The 20,566-nt window shown below is 34.0% G+C and overlaps 1 protein-coding gene across 6 annotated transcripts; it reads left to right on the forward strand.

Annotated features, from left to right (window-relative positions):
* The first annotated feature begins 1,257 nt into the window (after positions 1 to 1,257).
* Positions 1,258 to 20,008, forward strand: LOC117921520 (30S ribosomal protein S17-like). Of its 6 annotated transcripts, none has more exons than XM_034839411.1 (5): positions 1,258 to 1,358; positions 4,638 to 4,722; positions 12,946 to 13,160; positions 13,253 to 13,391; positions 19,783 to 20,008. In XM_034839411.1, the coding sequence occupies exons 3-4, from the start codon at positions 12,999 to 13,001 to the stop codon at positions 13,388 to 13,390; spliced, it is 300 nt and encodes a 99-aa protein (XP_034695302.1). In that variant the 5' UTR covers positions 1,258 to 1,358; positions 4,638 to 4,722; positions 12,946 to 12,998; the 3' UTR covers position 13,391; positions 19,783 to 20,008. The 6 variants fall into 6 exon arrangements, with proteins under 6 accessions (XP_034695302.1, XP_034695305.1, XP_034695304.1 ...); XM_034839414.1 differs by having other exon boundaries at positions 12,971 to 13,160; XM_034839413.1 differs by having other exon boundaries at positions 12,976 to 13,160.
* Positions 20,009 to 20,566: the final 558 nt, after the last annotated feature.

Genomic DNA, 20,566 nt, shown 5'->3' on the forward strand with positions numbered 1-20,566 from the left:
TATTTCATTTCCGCCTTCTTAACATTTATCCAAACATAGGAATAAGGGAGAAAATGAATGAGATGTCTATTCTCACTCCCTATTCCCGTGTACCAAACACCCCCTAAAAGTAGAAAATGGTAAATCATGGGAATGCTTATTGATACAAATAACAGAAAAACTAAGAGATGAATGAAGTGTGAATTTGCATAGAATCATCCATTTTTGCTATAAGCTTGTCTTTCAAACAAGGACTAAATGGGTTTGAGGGTTTTTCTTAATGAGAGGAAATGAAAAAAAGTATGAATTGGAAAGGCATGATTGAGAAGACAATATGGTGTTTATTATAAATGGAAATTAATGTTTTATAAGGACTTTTTGAAGAAAAAAAATATTTATACAAATATAGAAAATGATTGAAAAATAAAATAATATAGATAAAAATTATTTTTAAGAAATATTTGAAAACAAAGAAAACATATTGAGAATGTGAAGTTCTTTGGTAGAGAATTATTTTTGAAAACTATTGTTAAAAATGTTCTTAGGCCATTGTTTCTCAAAAATAAGTTTTCAAGTGCAATTTTATCTTTAATAAATACAAAAAAAAAAAACTATTCTTAAGAAGTGTTTTTTGAAAGTGTTTCAAAAAATACTTCCTAAATATAGCCTACCTCATTTTAATAAATAAAATTAAAAATGAAATACAAATTATTATATAATTATTTTAAAGTTAAGATCATAATAATATTAAAAGGGGATTAAGTCTTTTGGAATATAAATACAATATTATAAAAAAAAAATATTCTCTATGTGAATGAAGAGAACATAAAATTTTTGAAATAAAAATATTAGTTTTGTAAATGAGATGGTATAAATAAAGGTATTGGTTTTTGTAAATATTAAATAAAATGTCATAAATTTGATATGATATCGATTTAAATCATTTTTTAGATATTTAATTAATTTATTATAAAAGTGATATGTTAAGAATAAGTTATTGTTTAGATATATTTTTTATTTTTAAAAATGAAATATAATAATAATTATAGTATAAAATATAAAAATATTTTGAAATTAAAAGTCCTGATTTTTAAAAGTATTTTTATCTTTAAAAATTTGAAATAAAAATAAGCTGTGTGGCAAATTTTAAAAAATACTTTTAAAAATTCGGAAAAAGGGAATTTGACAGATGCATTTTTTAAAAAAACACTTCAAAAATTTTAAAATATTCCAAAAATGCCCCAAGTGATTCCCGTTACCTCCCTTTCCCTTTCATTCATACCTCTCTCCTTCATTCCTCCCCTCCATCGCTCTCCATCCGAGACTAAACAGTTGGAAAGACACTCCACTTTCATCCGACATCGTTGATCTGATCGAAGGTAACCCTCTGTTCTTTTCTTGTTTTTCTTTTCCTTTTTTTTTTTTTTAATGTCTGATTGTCTTGAGATGTTAGTTAGGGTTTTGGGTTTTAGGATTTCAATAAAGCAGTCGAGTCTCATTTCCCAGTACTTCTCTCTCTAAAACCCTCATTCTCTATTCTGGTTCACCTATGCTAGTGCTCTGTTTAGGGTTTTTGAGTTCAAGTGTTGCAGGTCCGTTTCTTTTTTAAGGAAGAAAAACTTTGTTTGGTAATATCTTGTTATTTAGAGCCCGTTTGATATGGTTGTTGTCTCATTGTTATTAGGATTTTGTGGTTTGTTTGATTGTTGTGATTTTTGTGGTTTGTTGGGTTATTAGGATTTTATGGTTTGTTTGATTGTTGAAACCTAAAGGAAAATATAAGAAAATTTTGGGTTTAATCTTATGAATTTCATATTATAGTTTGTTGGGTAGAGCATTTGCGCTCAAACTGTTTGTTAGGATGCCCATGAGAGTTCTTAGACCTTGTGGAGACCTACCTATAGGAAATAATCTTGCCCGTGTTCCTGGAGACCCGGCTTTTATTTTCTCTTTGTTGTAAATGGTCAGGGAATCAGAACTTATGTTCCGGGTGGAAAGAGCAGGGAATATTTGATGAGAATTTTCAAGCGTTTGATTGCTTCTTTTTTCCATCTGATAATTTTTTATGTCGAATTATGTTGTTATGGTATTAGGCTAAACTGCACAGAATTTATACTTCATAGAGGCCAAGTCTAATTAAATCATGAGTTGATGCTCTTCTTTCTCTTTACTTGTGTCTAACTAGAAAGCCAATTCATTGTTTCATCAACATACAAAGTGCACAGAATCAATGGTGTTAGTGCTTTACTCCAATATCTACTAGCCCAGCCCAAAAACCTCAATTTGAGATTTTCTGTTTATGTGGACAGGGCTGAGAAAAGACACAAGTACCAATATTTCAATAAGAAGCCTTGGAGTTGAGTGGCAAAGTATGCTTAGTTTATGTGGACTAGGATAGTTCGGATGAGTTTTTCTTTTGTTGATTTGATGTATGATGTTGGTGGACACAGGTACAGAGAGTTGTTACCGTGGCATCCCGAAGAATTGGGGCATATGATAGTTACTGTAGGGTCCACACAACCCAGCTTACCATTTGATTGTGTTGTAGTGGCTTATTCCTTATCAGCACATAAGAATGGGCCTAGTGGCTTACCTTCATTGGATTTTCTGTATAAATCCATCCCATAGTGTTGATTACTCTTCATTTATCTCTGTTTTCTTTTCTCAGCTGAGATCTTTAAAGTTGATCAGTTGTATACCATTCAATCATTTATCAGCACCGCTGAATGTAAATTTGATTTTTTCTGTATAAAAAAATTATTGACTTACATTGCATCTATAAAATTTAAGTTTACAAAAGATTTAAAGTTTTTTCTTATGTAGATATGTAATTTTCAGTTGCTAGGAGTGTTCAATCTTAAAAAATGAGCTTTGCTTGTCAAGATGACTCTCTTATGATTTAGTAACTTCCTGAAATTCTAAGATGGGCAATAAAGTTCTCAGATTGCTTGTTGACTTGTTTGTGAGTATTGCGATAATTTTGAAAATGATGATTTGTTCTTTATTTTTTACTGGCTTTAAACTAGTTAAACATGAGCCTGGTGTCAAATGGAAAAAAATTTCCATCTTAAAACTTTTCAAAGTTTTAGGATGGGGAATAATTTTCATTGATATTGCTTGTTACTTGTTTATTATAAATTGTCCTTTTAAACTAGGTAAAATGGGATCCTGGTGTTGAAGGGAGCATCATAGAAGCATATTTACTTGTGGCCTCCCTTGTTTCCATATGGAACCTGAAAATAAAAATGCTTGAATATTTCATGAGATTAGGTTGTGTATCCTTGTAATTGTAGGGAAGTTGTATTATTGAAGAATTTCCTTAAAATGAGATGTGTATTGATTTAGATGTTTTTTGTAAATATTTTTTAAAATTTTATTATAGTGATAAAAAAAATTATTAATTTTAATTAGAAAAGTTTTTTTTTTTTGAGAAATTAATAGGTAATCATATATTGTTTTACTTTGAAAATTATCTTTTATTCAATGTTCTTTTTTTATTGATTTAGATGTTTCTTGTAAATATTTTTAAAAATTTTATTATAGTGATAAAAAAATTATTAATTTTAAACTAATTTGTTATATCATGATTGATATTTATTTATTAATCCAATTCTTTTTTTAAACATTTTTCAAAATTTTATTTAAATCATAAAAAAGATTATTTTTAGTTATATATATATATTCTTTTAAGATAGATTTTTATATATTTTGTTGTAATGAAAAGTTTTTTGTTTATCATACTATTTTCTTTTTGTAATTAAAATTGTATGTTCTTTTTGGTAATTTATTAATATTAAAAGTCTTTTTATACTTATACAACATATTATAAAAAATGCTATTAGAATCGTTTTTTCTGATTCTCATAAAAGTGTTTTTCACAGAAACACTGTTGAATGAAACATTTTCAATAAAAACACTTCCACTAGAATCACTGCCAAATGGGTTCTAATTCTAACAAATAATGACTTTTAAAAATTATTTTAAAAAATTGAGTATTAAAAATTATTTACTATCTCAAATTTTAAAAATAATTCTTAAAGATAGAAGTTCATTTATACTTTTAGAACCAAAAATGAGAAATATATTCAAATAATCACTAAATTTATTTAGGGTTATTTGATTAAAAGAGTCATTGGAAACCTTATTTTGGAAATCTAACATTCCATCATTTTTTTACTACATTTGGATAAAAATGTTCTCATTCTTTTTTTATAAAAATAATATTTTTTTTAAAACCTACATGTTAATACTCAAAATAGTTAAGGGCATTTATGTCAAAAATAGTTACTCTTCAAGAAAAAACACGGAAGATGTTAAATTCACAATATGATATTATTTCATCCATTTTAACCAATTAATTCATTTATTTATCAAATTTATGAAACCTTAAACCTCACCAAACTTATCATGGATTGAAAATGAGATTATTCATCAAATTTGTGATACCCAAAACCTGACTTAAACGTAATTGAAATAATCGTGGATTGAAAATCTTTAAAGCGTATTGTCGAGTTGAATTTGAGTGACAACATTTGATCCAGAGGTTTTTGATCTGTTGAAATCAGCCCAATAGTTCAAAAATTGGATGGGCGGCATGGGCCCAAGCTGACCCCATTATCAATCGACTGGTGCTAAACTTAACGTGTACTCCGTTTTAGGGCTTGCTGGCCGGTATCAATGTCCACAAAGAGCATTCAATCATTTTTCCCCAAACACCGCATTTTGGTCGATCTCTGAGTTAAGGTACTGCTCCAATCTCTATTCCCAGTTAAATCAATCGACAATCGTTTGGATACTGAGAAAATTCTTCTAGGTTAGATATAATTCATTGGATGCTGAGAAAATACTCAGACAAATGGAAAGAAAAAAAGAATAGTAAATTTATATTTTTTCTATTTTTTTTTTGTCTTTTGGATTGTTGGCAGCAAAGAAAGTGAGGGAGATAACATAGGAATCAAAGCGTGTTTTTCTTTTATTTTTCTTCATTTTCTTAGTAACCAAGCAGGGGGTTGGATTTCACTCTAAACGCTTTATAACTTGGAAAAGCTATTGCTGAGAGTTCTGAAATTTAGGGTTTCTCTTTTACAGACGTGGAACTATTGCAAGTTCAGATTACAGCTAATACTGAGTTTTTTTTGTTAGTTTGACGGTCTTTGCTGTTTGGGAATACAGAAAAATGTCATTTTACTTAAAAACTCACACTGAATGTTTGCTTAGTTGACTTGGGTTTATGTTATTTTTAATTATTATTATGTATAACTTTTTCTTGGAAGCAAAAGATAGAGATGACATAAAAATGAAAATATTGTTTTCTTTGTTGCTCTTTTTTCTTGGAACCAAACATAGGGCTAGGGTTTCTCTTTGAATGCTTTTAAGTTTTACAATGCTATTGTTGGAAGTTTTGAATCCTAGGTTTCATTTTGGACTACAACTCAAGCTAGAATTTTGGAAACACGTTGTGCACTTGTACATATATAAAAAAAAAAAAATTGGGTTACATTGACACTTACTAAGGTGGCGTTTGTTTTTTTGGCTTTTTGCTGAAAGCAATTTGCTTTCAGAATTTAGGTTGTTTGTTTTTCTAATTTTTGATGACTTATTATTGAATTTTTAAAATTTTTGACTAAATAAAAAAAACCAAAATATTTGGCTTTTTCTAAATAGAAAAAGCAAGATTTTTAAACCTCCCCCAAATCACAATTAACCCCGACCCCCAACCCTAGCCCATCCCATATAGCTCTCTAGTCTCAATTGCAACCACAATCCCCAACCGTCATCTCATCCCTGTGTAGCTCATTGGTTCCACGACCACTACCAAGCTTTCTCAAGGTAATTTATTCCCCATTTTCTCTCTCTATTTAGGTTTCAGCTTTCATTCTTGCTCTTTCTCAGCAATGGGATTAAACCATAGGTAGAATGATTGTTTTCTGTTCGGAAATGGTTTATTAATATCTTCTTTGGTACTTATCAAAAAAAAATTAATATCTTCTCTGGTACGATTCTTTATGATTCTCATGCCAATGTTTTATTTTGGGGTTTTGTGGGGAATTTTGATTTTGTGGGAGTGGGTTTGGTGGGTTTACAGGTTCAACAAATTTTGTAGAGATGCTCATGGGTTTGTGGATGCATTTGTGTGATTCGGTTCTGGCTTCGAGGAACCATTGATGTTTAGAAATTTTACTCTCTACAGTTCCCATTACTCTGATATGCACTCTCTGTCTTGCATCTCCATGTGCTGTTATGATTGAATTTTGATTCTGAGGAACTGAGTTTTGATGGGTTTAATTGTTTAGGACCTTTTTATACACTTATTGCATCTTCATGTGCCGTAATGGTTTGCTTTTGATAAAATCACAATCCATTTTCTGCCTGCTTGGGCTGTTTTCTGTTGCCCCTGTACTGTGTCATTCACTTGTCCAATGAGCAATGTGAAGCTCTGTCCTCACCAGATTCTGATATTACTGAGCTACCGGGTCTGATATTACCACATTTGAAGTCCTTATTCCTTAGAGCCTCAAAAAGAGGAAGTTGAGGCTTGTTTGTTTTAATCTGTAGGATTTTTTTTCCTGGTTTCCCTTAGAAACAACTTTAGTGGCTGCTTGGTGAGTCAAGTTTTGCACGAACATGAAGCCCTAATAAACATATGAATCAGGTTTTCCACAAACACAATGCACCTGAGCCCAACACTAGTGAAGTTACACTTTTTCTTCTCATAGTCATTGCTGTAATCGATTAAGTTGAAAGAAAGCACGACGCTTGGCAACCATAACGCATGATGCTGCACTATGGAGATGCTCTGGTGGGGTCCAATACATATAATCATGTTCAATTTGTTGTTTACCTGTAAGAAGCTCTATAAGGTTTTCTTGGGTACGACCAAATTTGGGGAAATCATAAAGGCAGAAAAGAACTAATTGTTTTCCATATCTTTAAGACAACAAAGGAAGAGAGTGGGACCTTGGTTTTCCATTAGAAGAACTTTTATCAGTTTTTATATGGGTGTGGGGGTTGGAGGTTGGTGTTATGTATCAAATCAAGACCAGTCAAGGAATTTCCAAGGCTAGAGGATAGCCAATACCCAATTCTGCTTCAATCATTTTCTAGTTTGGTCAAGTCTTTAGCCCATCAATGGTGAAACTTTTGATAAAAGGAAACAGAATCTTTACGAAAAGAAAATCAGGAAAAGGAACCCTCACAAGCATTCAGAATTTGCATTAGTTGTCATTTAACACCTAGCGGAAACTGAGATTTAGAATCAGTTAACCAAGATATTAACAATATTGCTTTACCATGAAAATAGTAACTTGATCTTAAAACCATTCCAAATTCATTTCAGAAAACTGATCATGGTACAGGTTGAGTTGGATTGCTTCTATGCATTGTTCATTTTTTTTTTCTTGAGGCCACTGATGGCTTGTGTTTGACTAAACCACAAGAGGGTTCTATTAGAACAATATAGTATAGCAATTGTACTAAAGACTTCGTTATGATTTGTGCACTTAGTCCTCCTTTGCTGCAAACAAGTTTTTATTCTTTCCTGTCTCCACTACTTACTGATATGGACTGATGTACATGTATGCCAAAGCACAAAGTGTTGTAATTTGCTTTGTGCTCTCTCTCAGCCTAGTGCTTTTGGGTTGATTAAGTGAATCTTTTGCCTTGCTGGAAGTGGGCTTTTCCTTTTCTTTCTGTGAGCAATAGGTGTAATTACAATCTTTCTTAGGAGGGCATTAATAATCAACTGTAATTTATAAGACCCAAAGGCACCAAGGATGTTGCAAAAGCAGTCAAAATGCTAGTAAGTACCTAGGTCCTTTGCAATGGAAAAAGAAAAAAGAAAAAGATTCCTCCAACGTGTGAAGAATCCAAAAAGGGTTCCATCAACTCTTGCTCTCTCTGGGAAAGTTCTTCAAGTTGTGTTGTTAGTGGGGTCTTTCACCAACTTCAGGTGGTGACAGCTTGGAGCATGCTTCCTGTGGCTGCGCCCCAGACAGTTTCAAATTCAATACCAAACACAGAGTTGAGGCTTTCCCATCACCATTCAGCACTGCTTGTGACATATTTCTAAAGAAGCACTGAGCCACCTGGGTTTAATTTGTAACCATATGTTTTTCTCCAATCACTTCTTCCACTTTCCCACCCTACCAACTACTACATCCCTTTAGTGGAGCAGATTCTCCCAGTGACACTATGAAAATGTGTTTGATTTTGTAGAAAGTTTCTGAGCTACCGGGTCTGTTTCTCGCTTTACCTCTCACAACCAGTTAGCTACCATTTAGTGTTGTTTTCTCATAAGGTTTCTCACCAACCCCTTATGCTTCCCACCTTTCCTACCTTCCTCTCTCTGCATGTCCATATTTGGGTGCTTTAGAAAAAATCATCTTAAGGGACTTTGGACAGTTTTTATAAACTGTCTTTAGGTGTTGTTGGCATAAAGGAGTACCTAGATCAGCAGCCTAACATCCACTCATAGTATAAATTTTATCATGCCCAAGGTAAATAGTCAATTTAGAGGGACTTTCATCTTATATCACAGCCAGAATGTTAAGAAAACAAGTTAATGTCATACCATGTGTTTTAAAATCATAATAGGGCCAACACATTTGAAGATACCTTCTCACTAGAAAGCAAAAGTCCAAAATGAGTAGATTGTGCCAGTCTTGCACAAACTCAATAAAATGAATATTCCAATATGCATAATTCAAGATCCTATATCCAAAATTGAACTGGAAGGCGGTCCAGAAAGTTGAATATACACATCTATATAGTGAAACTGAACCTTTTTTCCACTATCACCAGTTTAAGACTATATGCCAAAGTAAGCATTAGCCGTCACAAACACCAATAAAAGTACTAAATAGTTTAATAATGTCAGAGGTTATGGTACACACAAATTTCAGTTGTTTGCAAGATTTATTTATTTATTTATTTTATCAGAATTTCTTGCAAGATTTTGTTACAGAGAAGCAAAATAAGTTAACATTAGCACATATAGTGAATCAATTAAGAGAATAACCCAAAATTTTATAAGATTCTGCTTAATTTTGAAAACAACTTCTGGACTTGATCGCAACTAAGAAAAATTATCTGTTGCGTTCAAATATTCATTACTGGAAAATGGGCACACCAGATAAAGCCGCAATGACCAAGCATAACTGAGACAACGTTCACTCACCACCCAAAATTCAGGCAAATTCAAATTTTGCAGTATTCTACTTCTGACATTATCAGAATACTCATTCAAATTTCAGCGCTAAACATCCAACATAATGAAAATATTTTGACTTGATAGTGAACCCCAGATTGATGAGAAGTACAACAAAACCCTAGAAACATGGAATTTTTTAAGAAGCAGAACCACATCAAAGAAACAAAACATGAAAAAATGCTTGCAAATAAACAGAAATAGAAGAGAAAGGAGCTGAATTCTGGTGAGCTTTGTGGAGAGCCAGGGAGGATCCACATTTCCCATCTTGCCTTCTATCCCAGTCCACTAACTTGATAAGATAAACAGCAAACACAATAATTAGGTTTCCAACAATAATTAAAGAAATCTAAATTTTCAATCCTAAATAACCCAGACCCATAAGAGGGGAAAAAACCTCCACTGAGCGGAACCTAATCCATTCTCTGGAAACAAAAACAACGATTTCATTCAATCATTAATATTCCTCCATTCGGCTTAAGGTTAACCTTGACAAGAGTAATATTTACGGCATCAATCTTGAACAGATTCATCTTTCTAGGTTGGCCGAGTTGCTTGATTGCAAGACTTCTGGTTGACCTCTACCCTATCTGGGTCTTCCTTTGGGAGGGAATCACAAGGCTTGTGGCTTTTGGAATCCAGTGATTGAGAGGATCTCAAGAAGATTAGATCGGTGGCAAAAGACTTATTTATCTTTTGGAGGTAGGATAACTCTTATCCAATCTTACCTCACCCACATGCATTACTACTTCCTTTCTTTATTTAAGATACCTGCTTCAGTGGCTGTAAAAATTGAGAGATATCAAAGGGATTTTTTATGGTCAGGAGTTGGGGAACGTAAAAGAGATCATCTTGTTAGTTGGGATGTAGTGTGTAAGCCAAAGGCAAAAGGGGGTTTGGGATTTGGGAAGATTGCTCTAAGGAATGTCGCTCTCTTAGGGAAATGGTTGTGGAGGTACCCTAGGGAGGGTTTAACTCTATGGCATCAGGTTATTTTAAACATTTACGGATCACACTCTTAATGGTTGGGATGCCAACACTATAGTCAGATGGTCACATCGTTGTCCTTGCAAGACTATTGCACAAGTCTTTCAGGAGTTTTTCAAATTTACTTGGCTTGTGGTAGGAGACGGGGAAAGAATTCGGTTATGAGAAGACTTGTGGTGGGGGGACCACCCTTTGGGATCCCAATATCCAAGACTATTTAGAATAGTCACGGATAAAAATATTCCTATTTCTTCAATTCTCGATTCTACTCGTCTTCTTGGAACTTTAATTTTCGCCGCAACCTATCTGATTCTGAGATAGAAGATTTAGGAGGTCTCATGCAGTCACTTGATTATCTGCATTTGTCATCTTCGGTTTCAGATACAAGATCCTGGTCTTTATCTTTTTCAGGGCTTTTAATAGTCAAATCTTTCTTTCTTGCCTTATCCCAATGTTCTGGTTCTCCTCCAGTTTTCCTTACTAAGTTCGTTTGGAATTCTCAAATCCCTTTCAAAGTCAAGTCCTTTATCTGGTTGGTGGCACACAAGAAGGTAAATACTAATAACTTGCTACAATTGAGAAGACCCTACAAAGTTCTTAGTCCTGATATTTGTTAAGTTGTGCATGAGGCATGGAGAATCAGCAAATCATCTTTTCCTACATTGTTCTTTGACAATGGAATTGTGACATAGATTATTTCAGTTAGCCAAGACGGATTGGGTTCCCCCGATGAGCATTTCTGACATGTTGTCCATCAATTACAATGGTTTTGGTTTATCTAAGAGAGGGATAGTTTTGTGGCAAGCTGTGTGTATTGCTATAATTTGGGTTGTGTGACAGGAAAGAAATGCGATGATTTTTTATGATAAAGCAAGGAATTCAGAGAATCTTTGGGATTCTATTCATTTCCTTGCTCTCTTTGGGCTTTTTGTTCCAAGGTTTTTAAGGGGACTCCCCTTAATGTGTTACAACTTGATTGACTAGCGGCGTGTAATTCCTTTGGGTTGGTCTAGTCTAGAGAGTTTGTTCGTTATTACATTGTATTTTCTTGTTTTCGTATTCTTGTAGTTTAGTTTTCTTTGGTGGGAGGATTCCTTATCCTTCTCTTGTACTTCTTTTTTCTATCAATATATTCTTTTTTCGTTTCCTATAAAAAATATATATATATATATATTCCTCCATTCAGAGGGAATTGGAAATTAAAATGAATACAATGAAGATTCATGAAGAATAAATTCATATGGAACAAATACCAGAAAAAGATGCGACAAAAGTATACCGCTGCAAAAACAAAAACAAAACTACATCCACATACAACAGTATGAACACACCTCATTGTGATCTTCCTCCTCGTCTTTTTGAAATGAGAACCCAGAAAGAGGCGGATAGTGTGCACTGTAGTGCTTAGGCTTTTTGAGGAAGAGGTTTCTGTGTTTCGAGGACTAGTTTCCAAACCCTCCCTTTTTTCCTTCCTTTCTTTTAATCCTTTATTATGTTTGATTTTAAGGTATTAGGCGAAAAAATATGTTAAAAGAAAATGATTTTTAGCATTAAAAACAATGCAAAAGAAAATCAACTAAAAGAAATTATTAAAAAATTTATATATATTTTAAATTATTTTATCTTTTAGTCAAATAAGTGAAAAAAAGTTTGAAACAGCATATAAAAATATTCTTTTTGCAAACTGTTTCTTTGATGATTTGCTACAACATTTGAGGTTTCTACGATTGTGCTTTTGACTTTTGATCTTGTGGAGGAACCATGGTGGTAAGTTATTCAAGTTTTTTTAGAGACTTTGAAGTGGTGGCAGATTTCTGTTTTAGGGTTATTGGGAAATCTGAGTCCCCAAAAATTTCATCTAGTGGTAGCAAAGAAAGTTTGGTGGAATATTTTGGAAACTTGATGGGCTGAATTTTGTGTATGGAAATTTTACGGAATTTCAGGAGAATTTTTAAAACACTTTGAAGTGGTGGCACTAGATTTTTGCTGGTATTTACATGAAATGCAAATGTTCTGATAAGCTCTTTAACTTTAAGATCTAGCATTTATGATTCTTGAATATTTAGTTTTTAATAAAATTGTTGACAAAAAAGAACAAGAATGATGTGAAAAATCATAAATATGTTTATTTGGAATATTTTAAGATTTTCTGAATGCTATAATTCTCATGTTAGTTAACTGTTAAGTGTAATACAGTTTAATGAAATATCAAAACCTTTGGGACTAATATCCAACAAGATACCTGAATTTCTTTTTCAAAATCTATATGTGATTATAAAATAATGAAAAAGAAAATTACAAAAAAAAAATTATAAGAATGCCAATAGAAAGATGGAGCTATGCTGAAAATGGGGAAAAGAAGGAAATCTTGAGCATGATCAGTGATTGGTGATCAGGGCCCCATCCGTGCATTAATATAAGAAATTAGAAGAATACCAATAGAGAGAGAGAGAGACAGCCATGAAAAATGACTGGTGATCAGGCTTATCCATCTTTCAGTTAAATCAATTATATTCACATTAAAGAAAAGGGTAACGGGAAAAGGGGAAAGGGGTTCCTCTCCTATCCCTCTTTCCTTCATAACAAAAATATTTGTAGTCAAATAACATCATTGGCATCAATCTCTGACGAGATATTTAATTTGGGTGAGTAGGATTGTGTTTGGTTACTGATTAAATGAAAGGTTTATTCCTGTATTCTCTCTGTTTCCTTAACTTTCTCAGAAGCTAAACAGAGCACTATTCATTTTTATTTTGTTAAAATTTGATGATCAGGTCAGTAACAATATTATATTGTCAGAATAGAAGGTTAGGGCTTCAGTAGCGAGATGAAGCCAGTGGTGGGGATGGTGGTGTCAAACAAGATGCAGAAATCAGTAGTGGTGGCAGTGGACCGTCTCTTCCACAACAAGCTCTTCAACCGCTATGTCAAACGAACCAGCAAGTTCATGGCTCATGACGAACACAACCTCTGCAACATTGGTGACCGAGTCAGTTGTTAAAGCAATGGGTTCCTTCCTTTCTCCACTTCCGTTTTTTCATAATGGATAAAATAACTTGTGAAACAACACTGTCATTCCAGGTTAGGTTGGATCCTTCTAGGCCCTTGAGCAAGCACAAGCATTGGGTTGTTGCAGAAATTCTGAAGAAAGCACGAATCTATGTGCCACCTGAACCTATTACCAAGACTCAAGATCTAGTACCACCTTCATCATCTTAAGGTTTGACTTCTGCTAATGTGACTCCTTTTTCTGGAATATAATGTTATATGTGTAAAGTGTGTTCTACCGTGACTTAATCATTCCTTTCACCCTGCTGATGATTTGGGTTTTCTAACTTTACATGACAAAAATAGGTGACAAGCATGCATGATTTAAGACAAATCTAAACCTTTCAGTTGTTCGCATAATTGTAACATTAATTGGGGATACATACCAAGAAACTTATTAACGGCAAGCTGATACGGTGTTGATTTCTGTTATGCCAATTCACATTTCTTGTTGTTTTCTTTTATTTATTTTTGGTAGATGAAATACATAATAATTCAAATACTACCATACTTGCTAGTATTAGACCACACAGGAATAGGAAGGGGGAAGGAAAAGGGAAAGCCTTTGACAAGGAGGGAGGGAGGACCAATGGACCAACAAGTTTGTTTTTTTGGACCTATATCCTATATGGGCTTTAAAACCTAGATTAGAAAGAAGATGAAAAATGGAAGACATACCTGATTTATGACCTATGAAATGATGCTTAAGTTTTGGGGAGTGGATTAGATACATCAAATAAGGTGTACCTTATGGGGCATGGGTAGAATGCTCAAGTTTAGTTTGGTTTGTCCATCATGAATATCGCGCTTGTTAAGTATAGTGAGAATTTTATTTCCATGGGCCGTGGTAGTGTAAAGTCTTTGGATAAGGCATGCTTCAAGAGAAAGCTCAGACCACAACTCAAAGTTCTTAGTGACATGTAGAATCTAGTTTAGAGGTTGATGAGACTAAAGAGTTGGTATGAAGATCATTACTTGGAATATATGAGGATTGGACTCTAGAAAGAAAAGAAGGGTTGTTCAAGATTTCCTTGGTCATGAATCTCTAGACCTTGTAATGCTTCAAGAAACAGAAAGAGAGATGTGTGATAGGAGATTCATGGGAAGTGTGTGATCATCTAGGGACAAGGAGTGGGCTTATCTTACAACATGTGGGCCATTGAGAGGAGTTTGATTATTTGAGACTCAAATAAGTATATTTGCACAAAGGTGGAAGTAGGATCCTTTTTAGTTATGGTCAAATTGTTTTTAGACATAGTTGGGATTTTCTAGCTCACCTTAGTGTATGGACCCAAGTTTTCCTCCTTTAGAAAGGATTTATGGATGGTGCTTCTAAATCTTTTTGGTTTAACCTTTATGAAATGGTGTGTGGGAGGGGATTTTAATGTTATAAGAGGAATTTCAAAGAAGTTAGGGGTTTCTAGATTAACCCTTAGTATGAGGGAATGCTTCGTGTACTTGGCCAAACACGCAAGGATCCCCTGTATGCAAAAGATTGGGTAGATTTGTGTTTTCAAATGAGTGGTAGCAAAGCTTCCCACAAAGTCTCCAAGAAGTTCTCCCTTGGTTCCCTTGGTTGGCCTTTGATCATTGCCCGATTGTTCTGGATGCCAGCCCTTTCAAGTGGGTTCTAACCCATTCTAGGTTTGAACATATGTGGTTTCTCTGCCCAAACTTGAAGGAAAAATTTAGCTTTTGGTGGAGGGTTTCAAAGTGAAGGGTAGGAAGGACATAAATTCATGAAGAGGCTTCAATTTGTTAAATCAAAACTGAAAGAATGGAATAAGGTGTCTTTTGGAGATATAAAAGGGAGGAAGAAGAATATTCTTGAAGATATTGTTGGAATTGGAGGAGCTATTGCTACAGGATGAGATGCATTGGAGTCCAAAGAGGTAGGTTGAGATGGGTAAAAGAATCAGATGGTAACTCTTAAGTATTTTCATAAGGTGGCCAATGGAAGGAGGAATAGGAAGTTCATCAAGACCTTGGTGAATGAAGAAGGGACAACTCTAGATAATTTTAAAAGCATTTTAGATGAGATTGTGCATTTTTTTTTTTTGAAAAGTTATCCTCTAGGCCCTTTGGAAATTTGTGGAGGTTAGAAGGCTTGGATTAGCCCCTAATCTTGGTAGAGAGTGGTAATTGGCTAGACCATCTCGTCTTTATGTAAGAGGAGATTTTACAAAGTTGTTTTCAATTAGATGGGGAAAAAGCTCCCGGGTTTAATGGCTTCACTTTTGTAGTGTTTTAGGAATGTTGGGATGTTCAAGGATCACTTAGTACAGGTGTTCTTGGAGTTTTATAATAATGAGGTAATAAACAAAGCACCAACGCTACCTTAATTGACCTTGTGCTAAAAAATAGTCGGGCTAACAAAATCTTGGATTTTAGACTCATTAGCTTAGTCACTAGTTTGTATAAGATCATAGCTAAAGTGTTAGAAAGTGGTTTCAAGGCGTCCTTCATGAAACCATCCACACAACCCAAGGAGTCTTTGTTGAGGGGAGGCAAATTATGAAATGGTAGATATGAAAAATAGCTTAGGAGAGGAAGGAGTAGTTTTCAAAATTGATTTTGAAAAGACTTAAGATCATGCGGAATGAGGTTGTTTGGGATCATGTACTAAAAAAGAAGGGATTTAGTACGAGATGGAGGTCTTAGATGAGGGGTTGCTCGTCTACAACAAATTTTATGGTCTTAGTGAATGGAAGTGCTAAAGGTTGTTTTAATGTAACTAGGGGATTAGGACAAAGAAATCCTCTTTCCCTTTTCCTTTTCACTATAACAATGGATGTTTTAAGCAGGTTGATGTCAAGAGCAAAGGAGACTACTTTGTTGGAAGGCTTCGTAGTGGTGGGTAGAAGTAGCATTAGAATTTCTCATTTGCAATTTGCAGGCAACACCATCTTTTTTTCGAGAGCCTATATGGAAGAGTTGCATAATCTTAATATAATCTTGTTGGTTTTTGGGCAGATTTCTAGTCTTAAGATTAATTTAAACAAAAGCACTCTATCAAGTATCAACATGAATGAGGATCAAAATCTCTATGTTGGCATTAGCCTTTATCGTACTTAGGCCTTCTATTAGGTGGGAATCCAAAGACCATCACTTTTTGGGATTTAGTGATTGGTAGAATCTCACGAAGACTAGATGAGTGGGAAAAGGCTTTTTTGTCATTAAGTGAAAGAATAACTCTAATTTAGTCCTAGTTGTCTTACATTCCTAGCTATTTTCTCTCTTTTCAAGATTCCATTTTCAAATGAGTCTAAGATTGAGAAATTACAAAGGAACTTTCTTTGGTCAAGGGTGGGTGAGTGTAAGATAGATCACCTCATTAACTAGGAGCTAGTATGCAAGCCAAAGATGGAAGGGGGTTTGGGCTTTAGGCTTTAGGATGATTTTCTTTGAGGAATTGAACTCTTTTAGGGAAGCGGCTTTGGAAGTTTCCAAACAAAAGTTCTACTTTTGCCACCAGGTTATTTCAATGGATAGGACATTGATATTTTGGTCAGGTAGTCACATCGATCTCCTTGGAAAGCTATTGTATTGGTTTTTGAAGATTTTTCCATATGTACTCATTTTATGATGGCAAGAATGTCCTTGGGAAGATTTGTGGTGGGGAGACCAACCATTATGCTCTCAATTTAATCGACTTTTCAAAGTTGTTGCAATTAGAAATCGTCCTATCTCAACTATCCTTGGTTCCTTTCCCCCTTTTCCTTGGAATCTAATTCTTTGCCACAACCTTAATAACTTGGAGATTGAGGATCTTGAAAGTCTAATGTCTTGTCTCACTCGTATACACTTATCATCATTTGTTCTAGACATAATAGCTTGGTCATTGTCTTTCACTAGTTTATTTTTGATAAAGTCTTTTTAATTAGCTTTTGTCCAATCCTTCAAACACAATTCCTTTCTTTGCAATTAATTTTATATGGAAATCTAAAGTCCCTTCTAAGGCCAAAGCCTTTGCGTGGTTAATGACACATAAGAAGGTGAACATGAATGACATGCCACAATTAGGAAGACCTTACAAAACCCTTAAGCCCTGAATGGTGCATTTTGTGCTCTAGGAGTAGAGAAACAGACGGCCATCTTCTTTTATATTCCTTGGTGACTCTCAGCCTATGGAAAAGGCTATTCAGATTAGCTAGTTTGGATTGCATTCCTCCTTGGAACATTTATGATATGATGACCATCTCATGTAGGGTTTTGAGGAGCTCCATTAGAGGCAAAGCCTTGTGGCGAATAACTTGTCTTTTGTTGATATGGCTTGTGTGGAGGGAAAGAAATACTAGGATTTTCAAAGACAAGTGGAGGAATCCAAAGACAATTTGAGGTCTAATTCATTTCTATTTATCTTTTTCAGCCTCCTATATCATGGCATTCAAGGGCATTCCTCTCAGTGTTATTCAGCTCGACTGATATTCAGTGTGTAGGCCATGAGGGTTTGAATAATGAGAAGAGGAGATTCATAATGATCCTATCTGATTGAGATTTTGTATTGCCTCATGGTGATTAAGATGTTTAAAACCTCATTTGATTGAAAGGTTTTATACTGTGTTTTCTCTTTTGTTTCCCTTTTGTAAATCTTGGAAGGATACCTTATCCTTCTCATGTATTCACTTTGTTCATCCTAATACATTCTTGTTTCTGATTGACAAAAAAAAAAAAAAAAAGAACAAAAACAAAGGAATACTTCAGATATGGGGCTAAGAAGAGACTTTGCAGAGCACAATCCCTTGTTAAAGCTTTTAAATTGTGGTCTTGGACCGTCCTAGAGACCCAAGACAGGCTCTCAATATATCTTTTTAAGATGGCATAAAATGTTTTGATCAAAACAGCCTGAATGAACTGAACTCTATAATTTTGTTCAATAGTTCTCATAAATAATATTGCATGTAACATAGTCATACTCAACTTTTGACATAACTGGTTGCTTGGCTCAGTGGAATTTAGCTGCCTCCTTTTTAGGGGAATTATGGATATCAATTCATTGAGTCCCTCTAGATTCTTATTGGGTAGGGTGAGATGATAGCCTGAATTAAGCTCTTATACACAAGTTTGGAAACAGAAGTAATGAGGGAATCTGAACTTTGGGATCTAAAGCTGGTAGATGAGATCTGGTGCAACAAGCCATCTCTCAAACAATCAAGTGGAAAGCACAAATATCTATTACCCAGTCCTCAAGATACTTTTGTAGACTTAAGTTCTACTGCAAGACACAATAGTCCAATAAAGCTAATGGATGACAGATATACTAGCTTGTTTCTAAAAAGGGCCAGCTATTCATATGAACACTGCATACTCTGCTTCTTTTTTCTTCTTACAACACCCCACTACCCCCACCCCACTTGTTAGTTATGAAAATTAATTCCTGGGTGGCAAGATTGCACATTTAGTAAAGGGTCTTGTGCTGATAGTCGAGAAATATAGGGCCTTTTGAAAGTTTCCTTTTGATAAAAGGTTTAAGATCTTGGATGAGTAGCAACTGGTCTAAGATGTCTTGGTTTGGTGTTCTATAATAAAAGTGCCATAGTTGAGTAATTTGGCTAAATTTCTGGCAATACTTAAAATAACTTGATAACAATCAGCTGACAATAGTCAGTTAGTAAATTGACTAAGGAAGGCTTCTTAATCAAATCTTATTCACCATTATGCCAAAGTTCCTTCAAACTTTATCTAGAACAGTGTTTTTTTTTTTTTTTTAATTTAAATGTAAATTTTTTTTTTCAAATCCATATATCTGAAAATCTGTGAATGATGAGCTAGAAGTTTAACAATCCTCTGCTCTTTGCTGTGGTGATTTTTTTAAATGTTTTTATTCATGAAATTCTATTTGGTAATGTCTTTTAATTGGTTAGTTCAGTTTGTTCTTAATAAGAAAACAATCTGATCAAAAATTCTAACTACTGGAAAAGATGCTTGGTGCATGTTTCAATTGAAACCAAGCCTTGTTGTTCATGGAAAATCTCTTATCAAACTATGGGCTCTGCTGATGTGGATAGCATCATTAGTGGTAAAAAAGGAAAGGAAGCTTGTTGCATTCATCATTTATTTGGTTGCATCAACTCATCATTGTTGATTGAACGGCCATTATTTAATCTGTAGCATGAAGTGGTTGAACAATATATAAAAAAAAGAAAAAAAAGAAGAAGAAATTATTCAAATATTTTAATTGGATGATGAAGTTTTGCCTTGACTTTCTGTTGGGTACTGTAGATCCATGGCAAAATGTTTTTTATAATTGTTCCGGAAATGAAACAGAAAGTAGGGTCTTACATTGCATATTGCATTTGGAATTCATTATTGTAGATCTGAAACTGTTGCAATATTTTTTTTCTTGTATTTTCTCTTGTGCAATGCTTGTAATTTGCAATCATAGAATGACATGCATACTTGGGAATTTTTTTAGAGATATGGTTTATTGTGGTACAGCACAAAGGTGGTAAGTTGGTAACTGCAAAATTTATACAAAGGTGGTTTAACCCTAAGCAGGTGGTCACTTGCTTCTATCATCTGAGACTAAATTGTAAATATGCTGTTTTTCTTCTTTTGGCCAGTTGAAGCCTAACTTGGAGCACATTCAAAAGGCTGTGAAGATGGGCCTAGGCAGCAGCTTCAGAGAACTGATGACAGCATTGCCAAACCACAAGAGCCCTTTTTGTGTTTTGTTTGAATTGTTGTTTGCCTCCAAGCAAGTGAATATTTTGTAGATTTTACCTATTTGAAATAAGGGATTTATTTATATCAACCTTATTGACTAGATTTTAGGAAAATTCTTTCAAATACTTTGTCATTATTAGTAGGATTTACATATTTGATGGCCTGTGGATAGTGTCCAATCTTCAAAGGTCTAAGTAGGAGTGAAGGCGCAACTAGAGAACATATTATAAAATTTAAAAGATTAAGTAAAATCTATCCAAAACAAATTAGACCCTGGAAGCCCTAGAAGCTCTCTGTTCCCATTTGATGTCTTGAAGATCTTCTTGGAAAAGGAGGAAGAAGTCATTTTTAGAAAAAATAAATAAATAAAGAAAAAGAAAAAGAAAAAGTTGTCAAATTTATCCTTTTGTTCTTTATATCTATGGGGTGTGGTTTCCATCTTTTTCTTATCTTTGTTTTGAATTTCCTTCTGGTTCAGTGTTTCTTCCTGTGTTCTTTTCAATGAGAAATGAATGCAGAGAAAATGAAGTAAAATGAAAATTCTAGAAACATAATATGCTCAACTTTGCAACTATTCCATTCAGATTTGTAGGGTCCTTCACCCACCCAATCTTCTGGTGTTTATAGATATTATATGCTCTTCGAGATTCACTTAAATCTAGATATTGTCTATTGAGAAAT

Source organism: Vitis riparia, chromosome 9 (genome assembly GCF_004353265.1).
Source record: "Vitis riparia cultivar Riparia Gloire de Montpellier isolate 1030 chromosome 9, EGFV_Vit.rip_1.0, whole genome shotgun sequence".
Taxonomy (NCBI): domain Eukaryota; kingdom Viridiplantae; phylum Streptophyta; class Magnoliopsida; order Vitales; family Vitaceae; genus Vitis; species Vitis riparia.